Source organism: Engraulis encrasicolus, chromosome 16 (assembly GCF_034702125.1).
Source record: "Engraulis encrasicolus isolate BLACKSEA-1 chromosome 16, IST_EnEncr_1.0, whole genome shotgun sequence".
Lineage (NCBI taxonomy): Eukaryota > Metazoa > Chordata > Actinopteri > Clupeiformes > Engraulidae > Engraulis > Engraulis encrasicolus.
Window position 1 is genome coordinate 45,551,488 of NC_085872.1, and position 12,500 is coordinate 45,563,987.

Sequence of the window (12,500 nt, forward strand, 5' to 3'; positions counted from 1 at the left end):
TGCCTGCGTGTGTCTGCGTGCGTGCGTGTGTCTGCGTGTGTCTGCGTGCGTGCGTGTGCCCAAGTACTGTTTGATTGTATCAGAATATACACACATGCAAACATTTGTATGAGCATAAGTGCTATCTGTCTGTGTGTGTGTGTGTTTTTTTTGTGCAAATGTACAGTGTTCAGATCTGTAAATGTGTACATTCCTGTGTTCCTGTGTGCTTAGTGTCAGTATTTATATATGTATATGAAGAGTTTTGTTTCAAAACGACTTTTTAATCCTTAAAATCAAGAAATGTTCCAAAGCGGATGTACGTCACATTGCAACGAAACTCTTCATGTATGTATGTATTTGTATATGTATTTGTATTATTTTTATATGTATTTGTGTTTGTGTTTGTGTTTGTGTTTGTGTATGTGTTTGTTTTTGTGTTTGTGTTTGTGTTTGTGTATGTGTTTGTGTTTGTGTTTGTGTATTTGTATGTGTTGATGTGTACATGTCTGCAAGTGACCTTGACTGAACTACATACAGTCCCCTCTAAAAGTCTTGGAACAAATTCTCTTGCTTTTGTTGTCCGCCGAAGACAGAAGGGTTTGGGATGACACAAGAAGTATGAAACTAAAGTTCAGCTTTTATTTCCTGGTATTTAAATCCAGATATGTTGAATACTTTTTTGATTGATGTCCATGCACTTGTGTTACACCATTTTTTTTCGACTTAAACCCAAATGTAAACAAAAACAAGCTAATGGTAACTAGCCTGATAAACCTAAATGTGAGATTGGATTTGTAATTTAGTCTGGCCCCGCTGAATGGTACGTCCAAATGTTGTCTTTCAAACCGTTCCTGTGCCTATAGGCCAATGCTCTAACCAATCAGCGCTATCTTTCTCATTGATGTGCTTTCCCAGCATTGCGAGCTTCGTCGTCACTCCCTCTAAACCCCGCCCACCCGATTCAAAACAAATCTCTGCGTTGTGATTGGTTTGCCAGATTCAGGGCAATGTGTTCAAAATGTTCAACCGTCCGAGACCTGACCACTCCCAGGCAAAACAAATTGTCTAAATGATAACACCGGCGTCATACGTACGATGTAACGGTTTCATAATAGTGTCGTAACGCAGTCATGCACATGTCATAAACATTATGTCAATTTCATAAACATTATGACTGTCAGCAAGTGACATTCAGTTTTGATAAAGACAGCCCAAACAATGTCAACTTTTCATGACCATGAGTCCATGAAACGTTTATGACATTGACATCATGTTTATGACACTCGCTCATGACTGTGTCATTACACTGTCATGTCATATGTATGATGCTGGCATCAAGTAAAGTGTAACCAAGATCAGTTGGCTTGCTGTTCCCAAACTTCTGGAGGGAACTGTACTGTGCATCAAGTAAAGTGTAACCAAGATCAGTTGGCTTGCTGTTCCCAAACTTCTGGAGGGAACTGTACTGTGCATCAAGTAAAGTGTTACCAAGATCAGTTGGCTTGCTGTTCCCAAACTTCTGGAGGGGACTGTTCTGTATGTGTCCAGTTGTTGTGATGTGTCTGTGAGTGTCTTCGTCCATGTGCTGAGGGTGTAGCCTATCTATATGTTTTTTTGATTATTTGATTATGCTGAATATTCTGTGTCTAAATGAGATCTGTGGTGTGTGTGTGTGTGTGTGTGTGTGTGTGTGTGTGTGTGTGTGTGTGTGTGTGTGTGTGTGTGTGTGTGTGTGTGTGTGTGTGTGTGTGTGTGTGTGTGTATTGTATGGTGTGTGTTTCAGGCCCTGAATGAGGTGTGTGAGAAGGCGGGGCCAGCAGTGTTCCCAGAAGATGAACCGACCAGTGGGAGCCTCCTCAGGTACACACACACTCATTGGTCGAACTGCTATGTGGAATTCTCTGATTGGTCGAACTGCTATGTGGCACGCTCTGATTGGTCGAACGGTAATAATAATACAACAATAATGACTTTCAAGTAACCCAAGGTCGCTTTACAAAAGGAGATGAGGCAGGGCAATAGAGGGGAGAAGAGAGGAGGGGGGTATGAGTGTAGTTGGGGGGCAGGGTGGTTAAGGACCATAGGCCTCAGTGAATAAATATGACTTCGGGTGCTTTTTGAATGTAACAAGTGTGTGGGGCTTGGTGGATATGAAGAGGAGGACTGTTCCAAAGGGTGGGGGCAGCAACACAGAAGACTCTGTCACCAAAGGTCCGTAGCCTGGAACAGGGTATGACAAGCGGGTCCTTGCCAGAGTGGTTAGGAGTGATGCTGGATGAGGTGGCAGAGGTACTGGGGAGCAGGAACATGGAGGGATTTGTATGTGAGGAGAAGGATTTTGTAGGTGATCCAGTGAAGCTGCTTGAGTGTGGGAGTAACGTGTTGCCACCGCTTTGTGTTAGTGAGGATCCGGACAGTTGCGTTTTGGACCCGCTGTAGCTTGTCCAGTGCTTTGGTTGAAAGAACATAAAGGATACCGTTACAGTAATCCAGACGGGAGGTGATTAAGGCATGGATCACAGTCTGACAGTGAGGGCCGGAGTCTGCTGATGTTTTTGAGGTGGAAGAAGGCAGATTTGGTGGTGTTACTGATGTGGACTTGGAGTGAGAGATTGCAGTGCAGGATAACACCCAAGCAAACCATCTATGTTCAATAAGACGTCCCCAACTTTCTTGGACAGAGACGGAGGGGTCACCACCATGAGCTCTGTCTTCTTGTTGTTGAGTTTTAGCAGGTTAGTGGCCATCCAAGTCTTAATGTTGTGCAGGCAGTGAACTATTGGTAGGGGAGGGAGATCGGGAGATGGTTCAGTGTATAGTCAGTGGTTTAGTCGGGATATGGCACTCTGATTGGTTGAACTGTTATGACTTCTTCTGACTTCCATTGTGTGTGTGTGTGTGTGTGTGTGTGTGTGTGTGTGTGTGTGTGTGTGTGTGTGTGTGTGTGTGTGTGTGTGTGTGTGTGTGTGTGTGTGTGTGTGTGTGTCTCTCTACAGGGCCAAGTCTGTGTGTTCCATGAGTGACTTCCAGCGTCTGATGGACTCCTCCCCCTTCCTCCCCGACAAGACGACCGGCAGTCGGCACGGCGACCGTAGCCCCGTCGCCATGGGCAGCAGCAGCGGTTTCCGTGCCGACCGAAGTGACGTGACCCCTCCGCTTTCGCCGGACGACCTGAAGTACATCGAGGAGTTCAACAACCGAGGATGCTGGGATATCGCCACCGCGCTCAGCGCATCATGTCCCATACCCGGACCCCTGTCATCCATACTGGTACACACACACACACACACACACACACACACACACACACACACACACACACACACACACACACTAGGACACACACACACGCACGTACACACACACACACACACACACACACACACACACACACACACACACACACACGCACACACACACACACACACACACACTACAATATGCAATGTCATTGACTCAGGCATAAATGCAATTTCACACACACACACACACACACACACACACACACACACACACACACACACACACACACACACACACACACACACACTCACTAACACACACACACACACACACACACACACACACACACACACACACACACACGCACACACACACAACCACACACACTAACACACACGCACTCACACACTGCCGATATCGCCACCGCCCTGAGCGCATCATGCCCCTAAACAATTACGTTATGCCAGTATATCAGATAGGACATAAACTATGAATCATGTTATTTCCTGCCTCGTCTCCTCCACAGCCCTCTCTGGAGAGGCATAACATATCACCCATATTACATTATGTACAGTATATTGTCATATGAATCATTATTATTATATTAAATATGAATCACTATTATTATATTAAATATGAATCATTATTATTATATTAAATATGAATCATGTTTGTTTCCTGTCTCCTCTCCTCTCCTATCCAGCCTCCCTCTGTAGAGGCATAAAATATTACTCTTGTAATATAATATATAAATTATACATCATGTGAATTATTATTATTATTTTACATTATATTATATTATTTTATTTTATATTATATTATATTATATATTATTATTACATTAAATAATCATTAAATAATCAATCCTGTCTCCTCTCTTCTCTTCTCCAGCCCCCCGAGGCCCGGCGAGGAGTGGTACCAGGTGACTCTGCTGTTACCCCCTCCATTGCTGCTGCTGCTGCCGGTACCGTTCTCAGCGGTGCCGACCCGTTCCAGCCCAACTCCTGGTTCCTGACCACCAGCGCCACTCTCACCACCAGCACGCTGAGCAGCCCAGAGCGCTGCCGACCCAGTGGACCCAGTGGACCTGGATCTGGACTCGGACTCGGTCCGGCTAACGCTGCCTTGGCCCTGACGCCGCCCCACCCGGACCAGCACTTTGGGGTGCGCGTATTGCACAGCCCTACCAGGAGCAGGGACCAGGAGGAGGTGTTCGCAGGAGGAGGAGGAGGAGGGAGGTGGGCAAGCGGAGGAGGAGGAGGTGGAGAGGACGTGTTTGGAGGAGGAGGAGGAGGAGGTGGGGGTAGGTGGGGTGGCGGAGCAGGGACAGTACCAGTGGGTGGGGCTTACGCGTCGTCGTCGTCGGGGGCGACGGCAGCGACTCTGGACCTGAACCTCAGTGACGACATGAAGGAGGTGGCGTTCTCCGTGCGGAACGCCATCCGCCCCCTGCCGACGACGCCAACGCACGCCGCAACGCCCCCCCACGCCACCACGCTACGCGACTCGGCCTGCCAGACGAACGGCTTCACGTCGCGCGGGACGCAGACGTGTCACGTGGTGAGCGTGGGGCTGCAGACGGACGCAGGCGGCCTGAGGACTCTCACCAGCTCACCACATCGCTGCCTCACACCCAAAGGTACAGTAGGCAGCAGGCTTGTACGAAATTCCGAATTGAATGAATTTCAATTCATAGTAATGCCATAATATGAACATTAGGTTGTGTCATTACCTTGATTTTTTTTTATTTAAGCTACACTACCCATTGAGAGTACATAGAACACCACTACCTAGTGTTCATATTATGGCATTACTTTGAATGGTACAGTAGGTACTAGTTGTAGCTGTTGTATTATTTTTATATGTATTATCACTACAACAACTACACTCTAAGAAAATTTCCCTGCAAAATAACGGCAGTTACTGGCAATTTTATTTACCTGTAATTCTACTGTTATTTCACACCAAAAATCAAATACAGCTCATTGCTGTTTAATGTATCACAGTATATAACATTTTTTCAGCAGCAATTGAACTGTTAAATAACAGTACTCTACAGAAAAATAACAGTACATTTCAGTTAAAAAGTTGAATTGTACTGTGTGATGACAGGCAAATACTGGGTCATAGTTGTATTCATGAATATGGCCATGGCAACTTCCCACCCCACCCATCATTCTCCATAACTGTGGTACCCTGGCCATGTTACCACCCCACCCTCCCATCGTTCACCATGACTGGAGTGCCTTGAGCATGATACTATGGCGCTATGCTGTATTGAGAAAATTGTTTGCGGTGGTCCTTTGAAAGTGTGGGCATGAATAAAATTTCAGAGTACGCAGTGCTATGTTACAATGATAGTGTGCAAGGTGGGCTTTTTACTGTATCTCTTGATGAGCCAATGATGAATATAGCATTGGTCAGTCTTTAAAAAAATATTTTACACCAAGTAGCACAGCAAACAAGCAGCACTACAAGCTAGCTCTCAAAGCAATGCCTAATTTGCAGCAGGCACATTATATGCAACAATGCCACAAATGATGCCACATACAGCAAGCTTTCACAAAGAGGAAAGTGTGCAAGCATGTAAGCAAGCTTGTCGGCAAGCTTGTAGGCAAACAAGTGCTATGCTGTGCCATGCAGGCCAGCCAGCAGGCAGGCAAGCAACTGAAGTGTTGATAGTCCAGATTTATATACAGGTGCAAGAGTACCATGTGACCAGAGTCATCAGGCTCTTGGCAGGTGACGCCCGTAATTGAATAATGGCATAACAGCCCTACTCAGGTGAGGCCAGGCACTGATTAGCAGATTGGTTTAGATGGGGCTGCTTGTTGCAAGAGTGTTACAAGTTCTTAAAATGTTTCAGCCATTCACACTTTCATCACTATCAAAATGCATGTGCTACTCACACTTTGCTGCATCAAGCACTTTTTAAGTATTGTAGTTTCCTTAGAAATTGTTTCATCATGCTTGATAGTATCAGATAATCTCTAACCAGTCAGAATGACTTCAGTTCTTCAGGTGGTATTGAAGTTTGATGGTGATCACGGACAAGTGGAGGATGAATGGGTTTCAATGGTGCTGCCTAAAATAACTTGTTATTTTCTAGAGATGCACCGGATCCGGTTTCCGGTTCCGAATCCGTCAGGATAATAGAGTTTTTCACAGGGTCCGGGTCCGGCAGGATCTTAAGCAGTGGATCCGGTATCTGGCATGTTACCTAAAAATCAGGGTCTGGTGCATGTCTAGCCTAGGCTTTTCAGTCTTTCACAACCCCAATCACTGCATGGAGTGAAATCCCTTTGGAAGCGGCTATTGCAGGCAGTGTGGCAATAAGCCAATGAGTCTAAAAAATAGTTTGCGCCAACGTAATAAAAAGGGCCCACGTGTGCGAGTAGACTATATGTTTCAACCCTTTTGTAGGATCCGGTATCCGGTTCCGGATCCGGCAGGATCTTATTCAGTGGATCTGGTATCCGGCAGGATCCTAAAAATCAGGATCCGGTGCATCTCTAGTTTTTTCCACAACGGCGAATACTGCTATTGTGCAGTACTTACTGTTTATGCTCAATATGTGACTCAAAGTAATATTTTCACAGTAGTTGTCTGTTTTTTCGAAAAACAGTAGAATGCTGTTGCAGAATTGCCGTAAATAAACAGCTATTTGTTACAGTGTACAACAACGAGTCCTTTGAAAAGTATAACATGAAACAAACAAGTGTAAGATATTGCACACCTTTTAAAATAAATAATATTACATTACATTGCATTTTTAAGCAAAGTGATAATAATACAAAAATAATACAACAGCTATAACAGCTGCTACTGTTCACCCCATCGCTGCTTCACGCCCAAAGGTATAGTAGGCAGCTGCAGTTGGTACTTACTCTTTCTGAAAGGTACAGAAGGTACTAGTTGTAGTTGGTGGTTACTGTTTTTTAACTTATTTTTGTATTATTTTTGTATTATTATCACTTTGTGCAATATCTTACACTTGTTTGTTTCATTTTATACTTTCAAAGGAGTAGTTGTTGTAGTTGTTGTAGTTGGTAGTTCTTCTTTTTTTAACTCATTCTATTAATCTTTTGTATTATTCATTTTGTATATCTATTAATGTGTGCATACTATCTTACACTTGTTTATTTTTACCTTTCCAAAGGCGGTGGCTCCACCCCGGTCTCCTCCCCGTCGCGCTCGCTGCGTCGTCCCCAGTACGTCACCTCCTCCCAGGGCAGCAAGTTCGAGCGGCCCTGCTGCTCCCCCAAATACGGATCCCCCAAACTGCAGCGCAAACCCGAGCGGCCCGGAGCCGGGATCAAGACGGCAGCCGAGTCGGCGGGGGGTGGGGCGATGGTCTCAGGAGGAGGAGGAGGGGTGGGTTTATTTGGTTACCATTTTGTTATAGATGCGTATAATTCAATATGTTGTTTATAATTAGGGCTGTAACAGTATTATATATATATTAAATTATATAATACATATCAAACCAAGAAATCGTGATACGCAGTCAAGTTCAAGTTCAAGTTTTAGTTTTAGTTTTATTGTCCACAAAAGGGGCAATTAAGTGTGCAGCAAGTCAACCACATATAGACAACAGATAACAGGACAAACCATAAAGTGCAGGGTTTAAAATAAAGTTAAAAGTAGCATAAGAACCATCATAATAAATAAAACAAAATAAAAATTAAAATAAAAACAAAATTACACATCACACCATAAAATGCCATAAAAACACACCAAGGGTCTAGCCAGTGATCAATTTGGATTGGAATTTAACAGGGAGATGGCACTGGGGACAAATGAAAACCTAAACCTATTAAGTCACAGTATCACAGGGCTATTCTAATAGCGGCCCTGGGGCCAGATGCGGCCCTTGGATGGTAAAGCTCTGGCGCCCCAGAAGCCCCTTGAAATACAGAATCGTTTTTCTGTATTTAGAGATAAAAGTATGGGTTCCGTATTGACCTGACACGAACGTTAAAATGCAGGAAACTACATCTAAGAAAGACAAAACTTTCTGGGGGAGGACCCCCAGACCCCTAACTCCATATTTTTTTCATTGACAGTCGGCAACCATAATACATACGTATAATTTGGCCCCTTTGCTGGGAGGAATCTGAAAAACTGGCCCTCGTTGACATTTAATTGAATGCTGTATCGTGATGCAAGAAGGCAGTATTGTGATAAGCCCGGTGCTTCCACTCTTCCAATCATCATCATTATTATTCTAAAACTTTTAAAAATTATTACTAGTGTCTTGTAACCTATTCTAACTATAAACAATCATAGCGTTTGCAAATGTGGAAAAAAAATCAAATTCATTCATTTAAAAAGATACATTTCCAAAAACGTGGGGTCTATCGAACTGTAGGTAAAAAATCGTGATACGAACCAAATTGTGAGTTGAGTGTATCGTTACAGCCCAAGTTATAATGTAATTATAGTTATAATTTTGTTACAGTTATCGTTATAATAATACAGATGTTTTTACTTGAAACTAGAAAAACAAGCTTGCTTAATATTTTAAGGTTTGTTTGCAGTGTAGATCAAACTGCTGTGTGGATTTCCATTCACTTACATCAGGGTTTCCCCAACCAGGGTGTTGGTGTGGGTTCCACCGCGATGACGGGAGGAGGAGGAGGAGGAGTTGGTGGGGGAGGAGGGTCTTCGAGCAGGACCACCACCCCCACCTCCACGCCTCAGAAGGGCGCGTCGGGTGGTGGAGAGTCGGCGTGGGCGCGGTCGACCACCACACGGGACAGCCCCGTCCACGCCACCATCAACGACGGACACCAGCTGTCCAGCCTCTTCAACATCATCGACCACACCCCCCTCGCCGCGCTCGAGCCCGTCACGGCCACCGTCGTCGCCGGGGCCAACAAGTACACACGCTCCCCCAGCCGCTCTGCCAGACCTCAGCAGGCAGCAGCAGCAGCAGCAGCAGCAGGCGCGGACCCCACAGCCTCCCCTGGAGGCTCGGAGGGGAAATGCAGCACTGTGGGGGGAGAGGAGATGCTGAGGGGCGCAGCGGCCCGCGGACGCTCCCCGAGCCCCGTGCAGCATCTGATTGTCGTGGAGATGGCGGAGGTTCCGAGCATCCGCCAGGACCTGTCGGCGCCGCCGGGACACACGCTGGCGGAGAACGCTGCGCGCCTTCTGAACAGGAAGCTGCAGGAGCAGGCTGGCACCACGTCACGCGACGAGCAGCGCAGGGGGCTGCAGTTACCGTCGGCAACCACCGCCGCTGGGGGCGGAGCCACCACTCAGGGGGCTCACGGCCGCGACGCCAAGTTGGGCGAGACATCTGCGGACAGGGCCGGGAGCATGGAGGTGAGCTAGCCTAGCCGCTAACGGGCCGCGAGCAGGCCGCTAACGGGCCGCGAGCAGGCCGCTAACAGGCTGTCTCGCACAGGTACAAGCACAGGCAATAGCTGCCTGTTTGAGCAGAGAGAAGTTTACACATATCAACACACTGCCCATAATGCATACATAGGGTCGCCAACTTTGTGGAAAAAATACGATTCCATATCTCAAGGGACGGTTGGCCACCCTATGCATACATGATAATACATATATGGTGCGGTGTAATACAGTAATAAACACACAAGCCGACAGGAGGCAGCCCTAGTCTAGTATACAGTATGCAAAAGTAGAAGTACGCTTACAATACCATATCCATCATATGACATGACTTTAACCAATCAGAAACATGCACAGCAAATCAGTCCACCAATCATAAACACAGACACATGCATAGCAAGTCACTTCAGCCAATCAGTGAGCAGCATGGTAAAGCACGATGAGTTCAGATTGTCATGGTGACCGGCTGTATCCTCTTCATGATTGTCATGGCAACCAACCGGCTGTGTTCTCCTCATCTTTGCCTGTGTTTTCTTTTATCTTTTTTCTTTCTTTTTTCTTTTTTTAAGTGATTTATTGCCATAGCGCTGTACTGGCCCCGCCCCCTGCTGCTACTGTGATCGGGATGTGTTACTATGGCAACCCCCTCTCTGCCTGCACATGCACGCACACACACATACACACACACACATAAACACACACACACACACACACACACACACACACACACACACACACACATACACACTCACACATACGTAACCACATACGCATAGACCCTGCCCCTCCCCACATATATGCTGTACTGTATATACGGTACCCCCCCGCCCCCCTCCACATTCTCTTTCCTCTCCTCCCTCCTCCCATCTGGAAGGCTCATATACTGAAGCCACCCCCCCCCCCCCCCAACAGACACACACACACACACACACACACACACACACACACACACACACACACACACACACACACACACACACACACACACACACACCAGTATGAAAGTGGGGAGAGGGGTCCCATCACCCATAAACTAGGTCAGACTGTAATCCATGCCAATACACTGATACCCCCCCACACACACACTCACTGATACCCAGACACACACACACACACACACACACACACACACACACACACACACACACACACACACACACACACACTCACTGATACCCAGACACACACACACACACACACACACACACTGATACCCAGACACACACAGACACACACACTCACTCACACACACACACACACACTGATCCCCAGACACACACACAGTATTTGATGCCTGTGTTAACCAGACAGATACAAGATTTCACAACTCAATGCCTGTTGACATGCACATTGTGTGTGTGTGTGTGTGTGTGTGTGTGTGTGTGTGTGTGTGTGTGTGTGTGTGTGTGTGTGTGTGTGTGTGTGTGTGTGTGTGTGTGTGTGTGTGTAGGTGCGTGTGTGTGTGTGTGTGTGTGTGTGTGTGTGTGTGTGTGTAGGTGCGTGTGCGTGTGTGTGTGTGTGTGTATGCATGCATGTGTGTTTGTGTGTGTGTGTGTGTGTGTGTGTGTGTGAGTGCTGTGCGTGCGTGCGTGTGAATATGGCTGCGGGATTAGCTGCAGTCCGTGGCAGCCCCCTGACACACACTCACACACACACACACACACACACACACACACACACACACACACGCACCAAGACTAATGCTATTGCTAATGCCCACTTGGCCGCTAATCTGGGGGGCACAGGCAGGGCAGACACCACAAGCCCTTTGAGACCCAGACACACACACACACACACACACACACACACACACACACACACACACACACACACACACACACACACACACACACACACACACACACACACACACACACACACACAAACACAAAGACGCCAAAAGCCCTTTGAGACTGAGTGAAAGCCTGACACGCCAATTGTAATCCATACATGTAAGCTGATCACAGATCGTTACTTAAACAGTGAGATTCTTGCCATTTGTCTACTTGCTTTTAATGGATTACCACACACACACACACACTCAGACACACACACACACACACACACACACACACACACACACACACACACACACACACACACACACACACACACACACACACACACACACACCTACACACGCAAGTTGTAGCCCTTTCATGCAGAAGGGCTTGCTAGATCACTATTAGCTGAAAAAGCTTAACTGCATCATAACAACATCGCTAAGACAAAGAGAGTTGCTACCGTGTGTCATCCCAACTCGTCAATTTCTGACTACATTTAACGAGACTGCAATATTTGACATCAAAATGTGATATGCGTCTCAAAGGCGCCCCCTTGTGGCCTTAAAATTTCACTGATGGTTAGGGTTAGGGAGAGGTTTAGGTTAAGGCCACTTAGTCAATATGTGATGTAACATCCTCAGAAAAAACTCCAGCAAGCAAGGTCTAGTGCCGGTTTAAAACATGACGGGCAGAGTAGAAAATGCCACCAAAGTTCTTTTAGTTGAATACTTAGAACGCTTTGTTGAAAGGAAAAAAGAATCGGGGACCACACTGGTCTATTTTTTGCTATTTATTTTCTCAGTCCAGTTAGACTAATGTTTCGACATGCGTCTTCATCAGAGTCCTCAGCATGTCGAAATGTTAGTCTCTTACTGCACTGAAAAAAATAATAAAAAATAGACATTCGTGTGGCACCAGTTTCTTCTTTCCTTTTTACTTGTGATTTAGTCCTGCTCTGGTTGCACCGGATTGTTAATTTAGAAGCGCGGAGTGCGGATCTCCGGTGTTTTACAAGCGTTGTTAACCCATTTTAGCCCAAGCCCTTTTTGGGAAAAGGTGCCCTCTCCCTATTAAAACCTAAATATCTCAGCCTCCGAAGCACATAAAAAATTAAATAAGTTGCATTTAAAA

General features: G+C 46.1%; 1 protein-coding gene across 1 annotated transcript in view; it reads left to right on the plus strand.

Moving 5' to 3' along the window:
* Positions 1–12,500, plus strand: part of LOC134466119 (microtubule cross-linking factor 1) — a 69,332-nt gene that overhangs the window by 47,165 nt on the left and 9,667 nt on the right. Inside the window, exons 18-23 of the mRNA XM_063220014.1 lie at positions 1,766–1,842; positions 2,979–3,252; positions 4,117–4,389; positions 4,537–4,864; positions 7,385–7,567; positions 8,864–9,555. Coding sequence (XP_063076084.1) covers positions 1,766–1,842; positions 2,979–3,252; positions 4,117–4,389; positions 4,537–4,864; positions 7,385–7,567; positions 8,864–9,555 — 1,827 coding nt within the window. The remainder of the gene's footprint in view (positions 1–1,765; positions 1,843–2,978; positions 3,253–4,116; positions 4,390–4,536; positions 4,865–7,384; positions 7,568–8,863; positions 9,556–12,500) is intronic.